This window comes from Puma concolor, chromosome D1, assembly GCF_028749965.1.
Source record: "Puma concolor isolate L17-30 chromosome D1, mPumCon1.1.hap2, whole genome shotgun sequence".
Taxonomy (NCBI): Eukaryota; Metazoa; Chordata; class Mammalia; order Carnivora; family Felidae; genus Puma; species Puma concolor.
Window position 1 is genome coordinate 33,623,954 of NC_141676.1, and position 12,852 is coordinate 33,636,805.

Genomic DNA, 12,852 nt, shown 5'->3' on the forward strand with positions numbered 1-12,852 from the left:
CATTAGGCAATAGAACTTACATGAAAGTGGGGTCATCAAAGGAGAGGAGCTGGAGGATAGGGGAAGAGAAAATATTTGAAGAAATAAGGGCAATGTCTGCATTTGTCTTGTTATGGTATTCTCAGTGCCTAGCAAAACACCTGGTAGGTATTAGACATTTAGCAAACATTGAAAATATTTGTGGCATAACCATAAGTAAAAGAGAAGCACATGAGTGTGATTGCAGGGTATAAGGACCATCAGGGACCAAGGGACAACAGTTTGAAAAAAGGGAAGCTTATTAGGGGCACCTGGGTGGCTCAGTCAGTTAAGTGTCCGACTTCGGCTCAGGTCATGATCTCTCAGTCTGTGAGTTAGAGCCCTGCGTAGGGCTCTGTGCTGACAGTTCAGAGCCTGGAGCCTGCTTCCGATTCTGGGTCTCCCTCTCTCTCTGTCCCTCCCCTGCTTGCTCTCTGTCTCTCAAAAAAAAAAAAAAAAAAAAAAAAAAAGGGAAGCTTAGAAGTGGCACTTCTTTAGCAGACCTGGGGATGGGTTCAATTTGAAGGTGTATATGGTTTGAAGAATTGGAGGAGATGAACAAGGATATTCCACATGAGAACAACATGAATGAAGACTTGGAAGCAAGAATAAACATGGTTTTGAATATATCACCTCAATTAGAGAGGTGGTTGCACTTGAGGAATAATGAGAAATGAAGTTAAATGGGTAACTTAAGGGTCAGAGTATGCAAGCCTTTAGAAATAGGAAATGGTGGGGGAGAAACAATTGAAAGTTTCTAAACAGAAACTTTTGCTAATGAAATCAGGGTTCAAGGGGGAAAAAGCATAATCATGACATTCATGATGGCTTAGAAAAAATACTAGAGTGGAAAGAGTGGGCTGAGGACAATCAGGAAGTTAAAACGTTCCTATCATGAGGTGTTTAAACTGTATACGAAACCATCTAACACAGTATCAGCAGAGACTAGTGCTTGAATGAATGTCAGTGGAATCTATATACTGGACAAATTAATATTCCATTTAAATTAAGTACTAAAATTTTTCTTGGTTCATTAATTTTCAGAAGTGGCCCTAAGAAATCTGTAATGCATTAAGCAAATTTGCTTCATATCTCATTTACATAAGATTTTGGATCATCTTTTTAAAATTGTTCTCTGTGGTGCAATTGTTCCTTGTTCTCTTGCTTACCCAGGTGTTTCATGTTTTTTGTACTTTCCATCCTTAACTCTCAAACAGATTGGCAGGGGAGGCTCGTGCCTTGATTTTTAAAGTTAAAACGATGCCGCCACAAAAAGAGACTGTATTCCGTTACCTATTTGTCACAGAATCCCAGAACTTAAGAGTGGAAAAGACCTCGGAGAAAGGACCCGTCATCGCACAGATAGGGAAACTGAGGACGAAAGGGGTTAAGGGAGCATTTCAGACTCAGAACCATTAATGGTCAAGCCTGGAGAAAAATCCAGACTTTCACTTGGAGCCAAGGGTTCTAAGCGAGTGGGACAAGGCTTGAATCTGAGGCAGGGAGCAAGAATCGGGAAAGGCGCTTTTTCCACCTTCCGAAGCCGGGGCATTCGCTACCCCCGGGACCGCGGAAGACGCTGCGTAAGACTAACCTTGAGGGCATAGAGCCCAGGTAGCCTCCACCACTCTCTAAGCCACAGGTCCTACTCTCGCGATACTGGCAGGCCATTTCCCTGCCAGCTCCTGCTAAGCCCCGCCCCTCCACCGCAGCCCTATGTCGTCATTTCCTGTGGGTCTGCAGGCAAAGGGAGAAGATGGCGGCGCTGGGGGAACCTGTGCGGCTGGAGAGGGGTGAGTGCGGCCGAAGCCGGGACCGAGGTGGGCGGAGGGGGTGGAGGAGTGCCGTGTGGCCGGAGGGGAGGAGGGGCGACCCAGGCTCCGAGATCCGGATCCAGGTGCCCCTCGCGCCAAAGTCGCTGCTCCTGGCCCCTGGGAGGGCGCTTGCGGTCCCCTGACTGATACTCAAACCCCTGCTCTCTTCACATGGACTGTGCCGGGGCACAGCACAGTTAAATACCAGCTGTCCGCCTTCGTAGACACACGCCGCAGACGCGCTCCCTAGGAGCGCACGGCAGACCTGGCGGCCTGAGACCTGTCAACCCCAGAAGCAAACATCACACGCCCAGTTCGGAGAGACTACATGCACTGCCCTTACTTATGCGCGCACAAATCCGGTGTCCCCGCTCTCACCCCCCACACATTGCAGACATCCCGGACACACAGCGCATTCACCACAGAGTCGTCCTTATTTATGCACAAACTCCGTCATTACTTTAACCACAACCTCACTTGTGTTTGTTTTGGGCTGTTTCCTGGCTTTGGTGCCCCTCCCAGGTACCGAGAAGGTGCTTTAAATACCATCCTACTGATTTGGTCCTCGGAAGAATGTTATATAACTATTTGGAATAGTGAGTGGTAGGTTGTAAAATACTTGAACGTATAGTCTTATTCCATCTTTACAAACCTTACAACTGCTAACTGTGGCTGGTTGCTTGCTTTTTAGAGCAGACTATCAAGGAAAGTAAAATCTGTTCTGCTGAGTAATTAGATACCGAAGAGCCAGTGAAAATATATGACTGTGCTACTGTCAGGGTCCTGTTACAGAGTTTCAGCATTCCACCCTTCCCTTCCCAAAACCTTTATTTCAAGGCAATTGCAAGCATGCTTTTGACACCTCAGTATTAGATGTCATTGGTAAGTCAAAAACAAACAACATTTTGAGTGCTGGTGGTAAACAAAATATAGGGTGGAGATTGTAGATATCTTCCGAGTATTAACTCTTGCGGTTACAGCCTGAATATTAAGTAACTTCCGCTCCAAAAAGGAAATATATTTTTGGAATTATTGTATTTAGAGAAACCTCTTTCCTCATACCTTCACACAAATAAATGTTCACTTAACATTATTTTTTCCTGATGGTGTTCACTATTTGTAAGCCTCTTTATAAATGACATTGCTTCCCTCCAGCCCACCAGACCATTAATTAAAGCATCATTTTTGACAGAGGAGTAGCTACTCTGGGAAGAATTACTAAGTTAGGCTTAAGACTGTGACATCTCCCTCCTGAGCACAATGGCACTGTGCTTTGTAGATGGGAACAAATCTGTTCGTTGTTAACAGGAGTAGGTGTTTTTGTTTTTTTTTGTTTTTTTTTTTTGAAAGCCATTCGTAGGATTCTAACTTGTTGGCGGTCTTTTGTGTTTTTAAGTGCAGCACAAAATGTGAAACTTCACCTCTGGCATTTAGGTTTGGTAGTCATGGCTTTTTTTGCTTTTTCAGAGTTCTTTACAGTTCCACAGTAGAATGCTCAGCAACTTAGTAGGATGAATTACTAGAGGTTGCCATTTAGCTGGATAAGAAAGATTACATCACCTGTTTCTTATTTAGGATTCTCTTTAGCAAATTCTATTAACAAACACTTCCAATAACCCTACAATTTAAAATTAGTGCATATGATCAAGATCATGAATGTTTTCTAAATCATCCAAATATGATTCAGTGGAATAGCTTTGAGCACATGTTAGGTACAGTTTAGGTTCAGTAAAGAGTTTTTTTCATTTCGTTTCAATTTTTTGTTAATTGGAAATATTTATATAGCTTACATATTGTAACTTTGTAAGTCAAAATAATCAATGAACCAAAAGCTCCCATTCATCAGTCATGCATTCTAGTGGTGCAATAATCAGAAGGGGGAAAGTCTGATTCCATTGCATTTGATTAATATCAGTTTAAGCTTTTATGATCTGAAGTTGAAAAATCTACTTCTTTCTTCACTATATTTATTGCTAGTTTTGTAGTATTATACACAAAGAAGGCCATATTAATTCTATAAAGAAAAAGTTCCAGACTTGTGGCATAATATAAAGTTCAGAACTTCTTCCATTTTAAAAGGAGGCAAAGACTAATAAAATAATAGGTACTGTAGCCCTCTGGGGTACAAAAACAGTTAAGAAAAAAAAAAGTCAAAATACAGAAAATTACAGTGTTTTAACATGACTCGGAATCTTACAAAATATCTTAATTCATAAAATACATTTCCCAATATGCCTAATATATTTGTACAAACATGTACCACCTCTTAAGATTTCTTAGGATTAATTGGTGCCAAGGGAACATAATATTTATGCTTGCTACATACCAGACCCTTTTCCGTGCTTTTTTTGGTTTAGTTGTAAAGTGATTCTTATAAGGAAGGTACTGTTACTTCCATTTTACAGTGGAGAAACTGAGACATGCACATTAAGTAACATGCCCAAGATCACACAGCTAATATTGAGACCAGATTGGAAAAACTTTTTATTTTTCTGTTTTGTAAATGTATGTATTTGGTTGAACTTGTCTTAATTAAAACAGTGTGTTAATGATCCTGAGTTGAAAAGAGGCCACAGTTAATTTATTCCTTTATACCATTGTTACTGTGTCCCTGCCACTAAGTGCATCTGTTATTGAAAGTTCATATCTACTTATAAATTGTGATTTTCTTTGGAAAATGAAAAAGGATTTCACTAGCACACAGTGTTTTGTACTACTCAAAGCTTTGATTACTAATCATGATAGGTAACTTTTTTTGACTAACTCCTTTCAGATAGAACTGTCTGCTTTTTGAAGCAGTACAATGTTCATGTGTCTATCACATTTGAACCCATCTTTTCCTGTGACATTTAGAATTTTATGTTCCGTTTTCCTGTCTCTCAAAGATACTATTTTCCAGATCTTGCATGTGTGCATTAATATTTGATCCTAATCTACATAAAAGCATTCTCAGATTTTATATTCCCTCTCTCATATGTGTATTCATGTAACCCCCACCCCCAATACACACACAAGCTCACACTCTTACACATTTTTCCCCTCCATATTCTACATATTTCTAGTTAATCCTTGAGGATTGAATCCTGTTACAAGGCATTTAGAGAATATTCAGAGAAAATATGTGTGTGTGTTTAATTCTAGATATTTGTAGAGCGATTGAATTGTTGGAAAAACTGCAAAGGAGTGGAGAGGTCCCACCACAGAAACTTCAGGCTTTACAAAGAGTCCTTCAAAGTGAATTCTGCAATGCTGTAAGAGAGGTGAGTGAATGGGATTAAATTTACTAAAAACGTGAGTTAATTAGGTAAGATAGTACTCTGAAATTTGGGTTTAGAAGTTTTTAAGAAAACAAACTTTAGAAAAATACTAGAACTGGGGCACCTGGGTGGCTCAGTTGGTTATGCATCCGACTTGTGATTTCAGCTCAGGTCATGATCTCATGGTTTGTGAATTCGAGCCCCACGTTGGACTCTGTGCTGACAGCATGGAGCCTGCTTGGGATTCTCTCTCACTCTCTCTCTGCCCCTCCCCTGCTTACACTTTCTTTCTCTCAAAATAAATAAATAAATTTAAAAATCCTTTGATCTTATTTAAAAAAAGGAGAAAAAAAAATTAGACCCTATCTCTCTCTCTCTTGAAAAAAGTATATTGTTAAGTATATTAAAAAAAAGCATATATGTTAAGTATAACATACAATGTTATATTAGTTTCAGGTGTACAGCATATTATCCACCAGTTCTATTTATTATTCAGTGCTCACCACAATAAGTGTAGTCACCATCTGTCATCAAACATGTTGTTACAATACTAAGACTATATACCCTATGCTATACTTTTCATGTCTATGACTTATTTTATAACTGAAACTTTGTACCTCTTCATTTGTGGGGATTTTGAGTAGAAAAACATTTTACTGGATGCCTGAGTGCCTCAGTTGGTTATACATCTGACTTCAGCTCAGGTCATGATCTCATGGCTTATGAGTTTAAGCCCCGCATCGGCTCTGTACTGACAGCTCAGAGGCTGCAGCCTGCTTCAGATTCTGTGTCTTCCTCTCTCTCTGCCCTTTCCCTGCTCGCACTCAGTGTCTGTCTGTCTGTCTCTCACTCACCTCACTCCCTCTCTCAAAAATAAACATTAAAAAAATATATTAATACCGGGATGCATAACTTTGCCTAAAACTTTAACACACTCCTTAACTTGACTTAGAACTCAAACGTGGTATATTCTGAGATTTTAAATCATGATGATAACTTTGGGTTTCACAGGTATATGAACATGTCTATGAGACTGTGGACATCAGTAGCAGTCCTGAAGTGAGAGCTAATGCAACTGCAAAGGTAGTTGTTGTTTTTTTTTCCATTTACTAAAAGAGACTTCATTATAAATGAGAGGTTTAGGGGCACCTGGGTGGCTCAGTCAGTTAAGTGTCCAATTCTGTCTCCCTCTCTCTGTGCCTTCCCCACTCGTGTATGCCCGTACTCTCACTCGCTCTCCTAAAAATAAAACAAAAAAACATAAGTGAAAGGTTTAAAATGTGTAGTTACTAGATATTTGATAGGCTAATTTTGAAAACTAACATGTAGTATTTTTTGAGCCACACTAAACTTCTCAAGTACTAAGACAAGACATTTTTTATTGGCTTTACAGGAGATATTTTATCATGCAGTTTAGATAATGCATTAAAAATACACTTGCAGGGGCGCCTGGGTGGCTCTGTTGGTTAAATGTCCAACTTCGGCTCAGGTCATGATCTCGCAGTTTGTGAGTTCAAGCCCCGCGTCGGGCTCTGTGCTGACAGCTCAGAGCCTGGAGCCTGCTTCGGATTCTGTGTCTCCCTCCCTCTCTGCCCCTCCCCTGTTCATGCTCTGTCTCTCAATAATAAATAAATGTTAAAAAAGTTTAAAAAAAACCACACTTGCACACAAATAATAATATACCTGTTGGTGCGCCTGGGTGGCTCAGTCAATTAAGCGTCCAACTCTTGGTTTTGACTCAGGTCATGATCTCATAGTTCATGAGTTCGTGTCCACCTTAGGCTCTGCTCTGACAGGAGCCTGCTTGGAATTCTCTCTCTTCCTTGCTCTCTGCCCCTCCCGCATGTCTCTGTCTCTGAAAATGAATAAATATTAAAAAAAAATACATGTAATACATATTTGTTATATATGATATGCATATATCATGTAAATTTTCAAAAAAACTCTGAGGTATATATTATCCTGACTTTATTGGTGAGGAAGCATTATATTAGGTTATTTTTCTCAAATCACACAAATAGTAAATGGTAGAACTGGGTACTCCCCTAGGTTGCTCTTTGCTTTTCTCCTTTGCCTGAACTCTGCAAATATAGGGGTAATGTCACTAATAGGTTAGCTCTTCAGAGCTGCATATGGCAAGTTTTATGTGCTTTTCTGCACCAGTGGTTTCCTCCGATATTTCCAGAATTGACCTCGGTGTCCATCATATCTTGTTTGAATAAACTAGTATCAGCAGTAAGTGACTTATACTAGAATTAGTCATTAGTAGGTAATTTTGCCTTGATAATTACCGATCCATAAAAGAAAATACTGGATTCTCTGTTGAATGTAAACACTTAAACATGTGAGTATAGTTTAGAAGAGTATAAAAAAGACATGGAAACTTGGCTTGAAATTCTAGAGTTACATGACCTCACGACTTCCTGAATTTCTGAGCCTTAGTTCTATTTGTAAAATGGGGCTTCTTTCAGAGCTTGGAACCTAATGGTATTCAACAAATCTTGATTTCCTTCCTCTGCCCCTTCCCATTTTTGCTCATGCACCTTGATCTATTTACGAAAAATGGTACCAGATTACTTAATTACCTGCTTTTAAAAGCAGAAAGAAACCAAAAATCTCAACTTTATGTTAGAATTAGTGTAGGTTAGTCTAAATTTGAAAGTTTTAAAGAAGATGTGACTCTGTTTTCATCTTCTGTGGGGTTTTAGGAGTAACTGGGTAGTTGACTAAAGCAACAAAAAAAGTTCACGTTCGTTATATGTATCCTTCTTTTTCTCAATATTGAATTATTTCTTTAATTAGTTACTTAGTATATAGTACAGATAGTAACAACAGCCCAAATGATTGCATATAAGGACACCTACCTCCTTACAGGTTATTATGTAGATAGTTTGTGCCTTGCGCAGACTCCTAAAGGAGCCAGGTTATCCAGCCCAAAGCCCAGGGCTGCTGGCATGCCAGGGAAGGGGTTTTCTCTGTAACATGCACCAGTGTTCATCTGCCAAGCAAGCCCGCACGCCAGTTGCTGCAGAGAAGTTCTGGGTGCTGGGTGGACTGAGTGGCCTGGACAGTCTTAACACCTCCTGCGTAGGCCCAAGGTATGCTTTCTGGTCATCATCACCCCATCCACTCAGCTTACCTTCTCTTTCAAACTGCCAGTGAACTTGTGAACATTCAAACATCAAAAGCATGTACCTCAAAAGTAGTTTTAAAAAAGAGACAAAAGAACTGAAGCAAACAAAGATCATATTTGTAACTATGTGAAATTCTTTTCGAGGCTACTGTCGCTGCATTTGCTGCCAGCGAAGGACATTCTCATCCTCGAGTTGTTGAACTACCAAAAACAGAAGAAGGCCTTGGATTCAATATTATGGGAGGCAAAGAACAAAACTCTCCAATCTATATCTCTCGAATAATTCCAGGTGGAATTGCTGATAGACATGGGGGTCTCAAGCGAGGAGATCAACTTCTTTCTGTTAATGGAGTGGTATGGATGAATTTTATTTCTACTTGTAGTAATGCATTGTAACCACATGGGGGTATATTTGAGTTACAGAAACCAAAGATGTTGAGGGGAAAACCAAAGCTGCTTTGTAGTTTAGAAATCCCTTGAGGGAATCCTGGGCAGTACTATTTAGTACAGTGATACTTTTTAAAGCACTTTAAGTGTGTTTTGCTTCTTTTCCAATGTAAATTAGCAACGCTTAGTGTGATTTTTATGAAGTAATTAAGCTCTTTAGTAGTTACGGCAGTACATTAAATTAGAGAAGTCCGCCCTCATTTTCGTACAGAATGCCAGCTGCTTAATTTACTTGGGACCTAGTGAGGTAATAGGGCGTATATATTGGTATCGGGAACAATTATTTGTAACTTAAAACCCAGTTGCTGGATTTGATTTGGCAGAGGATTTCACACCGATTAAAATGATAGAACCAGGTTATTTTGTAGGCTTATAGTGTTGTGATGATACAACATTAAAATTCTTTTTACTTTTATGTTTTTTAAACATTTTTGCATTTTGAGCTGCTTACAAAACCTGGATACTAATTGTGTGTATGTCTGTTTTTCCCCAGAGTGTTGAAGGAGAACATCACGAAAAAGCTGTGGAACTGCTGAAAGCAGCTCAAGGAAAGGTTAAGTTAGTAGTACGGTACACACCCAAGGTCCTCGAAGAGATGGAGTCGCGCTTTGAAAAAATGAGGTCAGCAAAACGCAGGCAACAGACCTAATGCAATTCAGAACTTTATATTCCATTTTGCTTTTAGCTAGAAAAGTTTTACTTGTGACCTACTGATGGCCGCAGTGCCAACGATTGTAAAAAACAAACAGAAACTTCCCATGAGATCCTCCTTGCCATTTTATAAACACCTATTTTAACACCGTTTATGGTTCCAGAGATGCATACACTTTTTTCTGACAAGAAAAAGTGAAAGGTGATGAGGGCAATTCTGTCCTGCTGTTTTTACAGGCCTTTTTCAAATGCAGATTTTGTCATAAAGTTGTTATAGATTTTTAAAACTGCTTTTTTAATATTAAAATGTACTTTTACATTCTCAATCTTTTTTTAGAAAAAAAAGTTTTCTTCATTTGGCTGCTTATTTAAAAATAACAATTCTCCAATTCTTTTTTTGCTTACTCTATTTTTTTTAACCTGTAAAATTTCTTTACGGTTTTCCAAGAAATTAAACATAACAGTCTCAGCTACAGCAGTTCATTACACTATCAGTGTTAACACCACTGCTGCATTTTGTACTTTGAACACATGCATAATATATATAATCAATGGTAAATCATAACTCAACAGTGGAAATTTTTTACTTTTATTTAAACATAATGTATAATGAATATTCATTTATACTGATTTATAAAAGTTTTTAAACACTGAAACAATCATTGCTAAAATATATATTCTTTCATAATATTTGAGCAGTGAGGCAAGAGGATGTGATTTGATTGTTGGCATTACTGATCACATCTTTTTATGTTCAACAATATATCATAAATTACAAATGCAAAAACAGGTTCAGGTTTCATTTTTTTGCAAATTTTTTTAATGCTATTCATTCTTATTTAAATATATTTCTTATATTTTGGTTTTTCCATTCCTAGGGATGAGCCAGTTAGATTGTGTTGGGAAGTAGCAGAAGCAAAGACGAAAAAGTAATACCTTTAACCTCACTAGCCTCAAGAGTTACACACTCTTTACTAGCTCACCTTAAAGAGTTGATTTTAGATAGGAAGAAGATAGAAGAATATACTTAAAATATAGAGAAATTATGAGGCGATATATTCATAAGAATCTGCAGGCTCTTAGTCAAAATGAGTAGGAACTCATTCATATTGAAATGGTTGAATTTAGAGATGTGATCTTTGAAATGATGGGAATTCTGAGAGATACTTTCATTCGTCCACTGGATGTCACTCTTACTGAAAGGCAGCTACTAGTGTAGGACTATGACTGAGGTCTTTTTAAAGGTGGAAATTAAGAGTTGAGGTTCATTTTCAGTCACAATTTACAGGAACATTTGTACAATTTTTAAGAATTTTATGTGACAGATGCTAAAAAGAAGATAATGGGTTGAAATATATAAGGAATTTAGCCTAATTACTGACCCTGTGTAAAAAGTGGGCATTTTGTAACATTCCTTCAGGAAGAATAGAAATGTATACCTTTTCCTGCATGTTTGTGAGCACTGTGAGTCTTACAAGATTATTCCAGTTTTCAATGATTTTCAGAATAAAAGTCAATCAACATTGTTATTTATCATTTAGGTATTGAACACTGGATTGCATGGTCGAATGTGTCTTTAGTCCATTACAAAACGTGCTTGTATTGGTAGGATCAATGTTGTTAAATTGTGTATTTTCAAAATTAATTGATGTTTTTAAAATGTTGAGACCAAAGTAGAGTAGAATAATGAATTTATTTTAATTTAATTGTAAAGTTATTAGAGGTATTTGTTGTAGAGCTTTACATATTAAAGAGAGATATTGGTGCATATAAAAACAGTAATATTATTATGCTCGTATTCTTGCATTACAGGGTAAGTAAATCCTGATGAAATCTTATTTTTAGTATAGCTACAGCTGTAGTAGCTTGCAAGGGCGTGTCAACATTTCATTATAAATTATAGCTTCCTGGTTCAGTATCTCCGCTGTTTCAGAACTTTCAGCCAAGTTCAGTCTTTTTTGGTGTTGAAACTTAGTAAGTTGAGTAAGCTATTTTTTTTCTCTTCTACAGTAATCCACAATCTGTTCTTTGTGTGGGTTGGCACTTATTTATAATTCTTAAAATAAGGATAGCTTAAAGGAGCCAAATACAGTAGTTTGCTTGCTACTGTTGAGCATGAGTAGCAGTAGTTTGTTTTCGTTAATGCAGTTTTCAGAGTGTATCCCAGAATTTTAAATCTCGACCATAGAAAAATTCGGTCATTTGGTGGCAGAGATGTACAGTACTGGTCTCGTATATAGTGAGGAGATGAAGGGAGTTGTCATCTTATAAATAAATGTATGACTCATGAACATAACTAGGCACATAGTAAGTATATAATAGGTGTTTGATTTGTAAATTATAAACTACTCAATTTCCATTTATTTTCTTGGTATTTCAAAATGGGTTGAGTCAGTGATTCTCAGCCTTAGCCGCACGTTAGAACCCCTGCAGAGCTTTAAAAACTATTAGTATATGAGTCCCATTCTGTATCAAGTTAGATGAGAATCTCTGAGGGTGGGGCCAGATACTTATTTTTTTAAAGCTTTCCAGTTGGTTCTAAAGGACATCTGGGTAGAGAACCACTTGTTTTCCCCTTTATAAAATGCTCTAATCACACTGCTGTCGTGAACTTAAATTCTAATGGGAAAAACACAGTTAAGTGCATAATATATTTGGAAGTATCAGAATAGAAAGAATTTACAGTTACTGACTGTTAAGTAGTGGCAAATATAATAATCGGTTATCTTTTTTAGTAATTTCTTTAGGAATAAAAGGTACTTGGCATTCATTATTTGGGAAGTGATTATAGTTTACCTTTTATCTTTTTTTTTTTTTAATCTGCCAGTAGTTTAAATGTAAGATTTTAATGTCTGTCATCTTTCTGCCCCCTTTGCATTTAAAACTTACAGAAATGAATGTGTATTAGTTCAGAAAGCATGTTTAAAAACTGCAGATGAGAAATACTGTCATTGGTTATTATGTGCTGTTTTAATATGGCCACTTTATCCATTAGTATACTAGATTATAATGGCCTAGTTCTTTGGAGGTTGAGAATTCAGATGTGTTTTTAAAATCATTGTCTTCCTCTACTAAATTTTTTAGTTATTTTGTTCAAGTACTTAAGTAGTTTGGCTCAAGTACTTTGTTTACAATTAAAATGGATATTATAGCATTTAGTAGAAGAAATGGCTATGGCTTATCTGAAAAGAATGTCAGCATGACTTGGTGTAGACTTAAAAGAATACATGTTGTGAATATTTTATAATGTGGAATGATCACTGAAATATCAAGGACTCTGGTATTGTATTTCCTGAATAAATGTATGTTTATGACTTTTCTAACTTACATTTTGTTGTCTCTCCTAACAATCTGGTTTTACACTTTTTATTGTCCAAAATTTCACTAATTGTGTTTCTTCAACAGCTATTGCAGTTCTGTAATGGTTAAATAGTGGAAAAAACCCAAATTGCTTGTTCATTAATTTTCAAGAACTTGCAAACTAATTTGTATCTGGACATAGTTTTTAAAAATATTATCAAACAGTATGATT

At 37.3% G+C, this 12,852-nt stretch overlaps 1 protein-coding gene across 1 annotated transcript; it reads left to right on the plus strand.

Annotated features, from left to right (window-relative positions):
- The first annotated feature begins 1,721 nt into the window (after positions 1-1,721).
- LIN7C (lin-7 cell polarity scaffold C) lies at positions 1,722-12,647 on the plus strand. Its single transcript, XM_025928593.2, has 5 exons — positions 1,722-1,811; positions 4,974-5,092; positions 6,101-6,172; positions 8,367-8,576; positions 9,163-12,647. The coding sequence occupies exons 1-5, from the start codon at positions 1,775-1,777 to the stop codon at positions 9,316-9,318; spliced, it is 594 nt and encodes a 197-aa protein (XP_025784378.1). The 5' UTR covers positions 1,722-1,774; the 3' UTR covers positions 9,319-12,647.
- The last annotated feature ends 205 nt before the right edge of the window (positions 12,648-12,852 follow it).

Bases quoted from the DNA above. Each gene is read 5' to 3' on its own strand.
- LIN7C (XM_025928593.2), top strand. From the start codon at position 1,775: ATGGCGGCGCTGGGGGAACCTGTGCGGCTGGAGAGGG. The intron at 1,812-4,973 runs GTGAGTGCGGCC...GTTTAATTCTAG, and splicing joins ACCTGTGCGGCTGGAGAGGG to ATATTTGTAGAGCGATTGAA. The intron at 8,577-9,162 runs GTATGGATGAAT...GTTTTTCCCCAG, and splicing joins TTCTTTCTGTTAATGGAGTG to AGTGTTGAAGGAGAACATCA.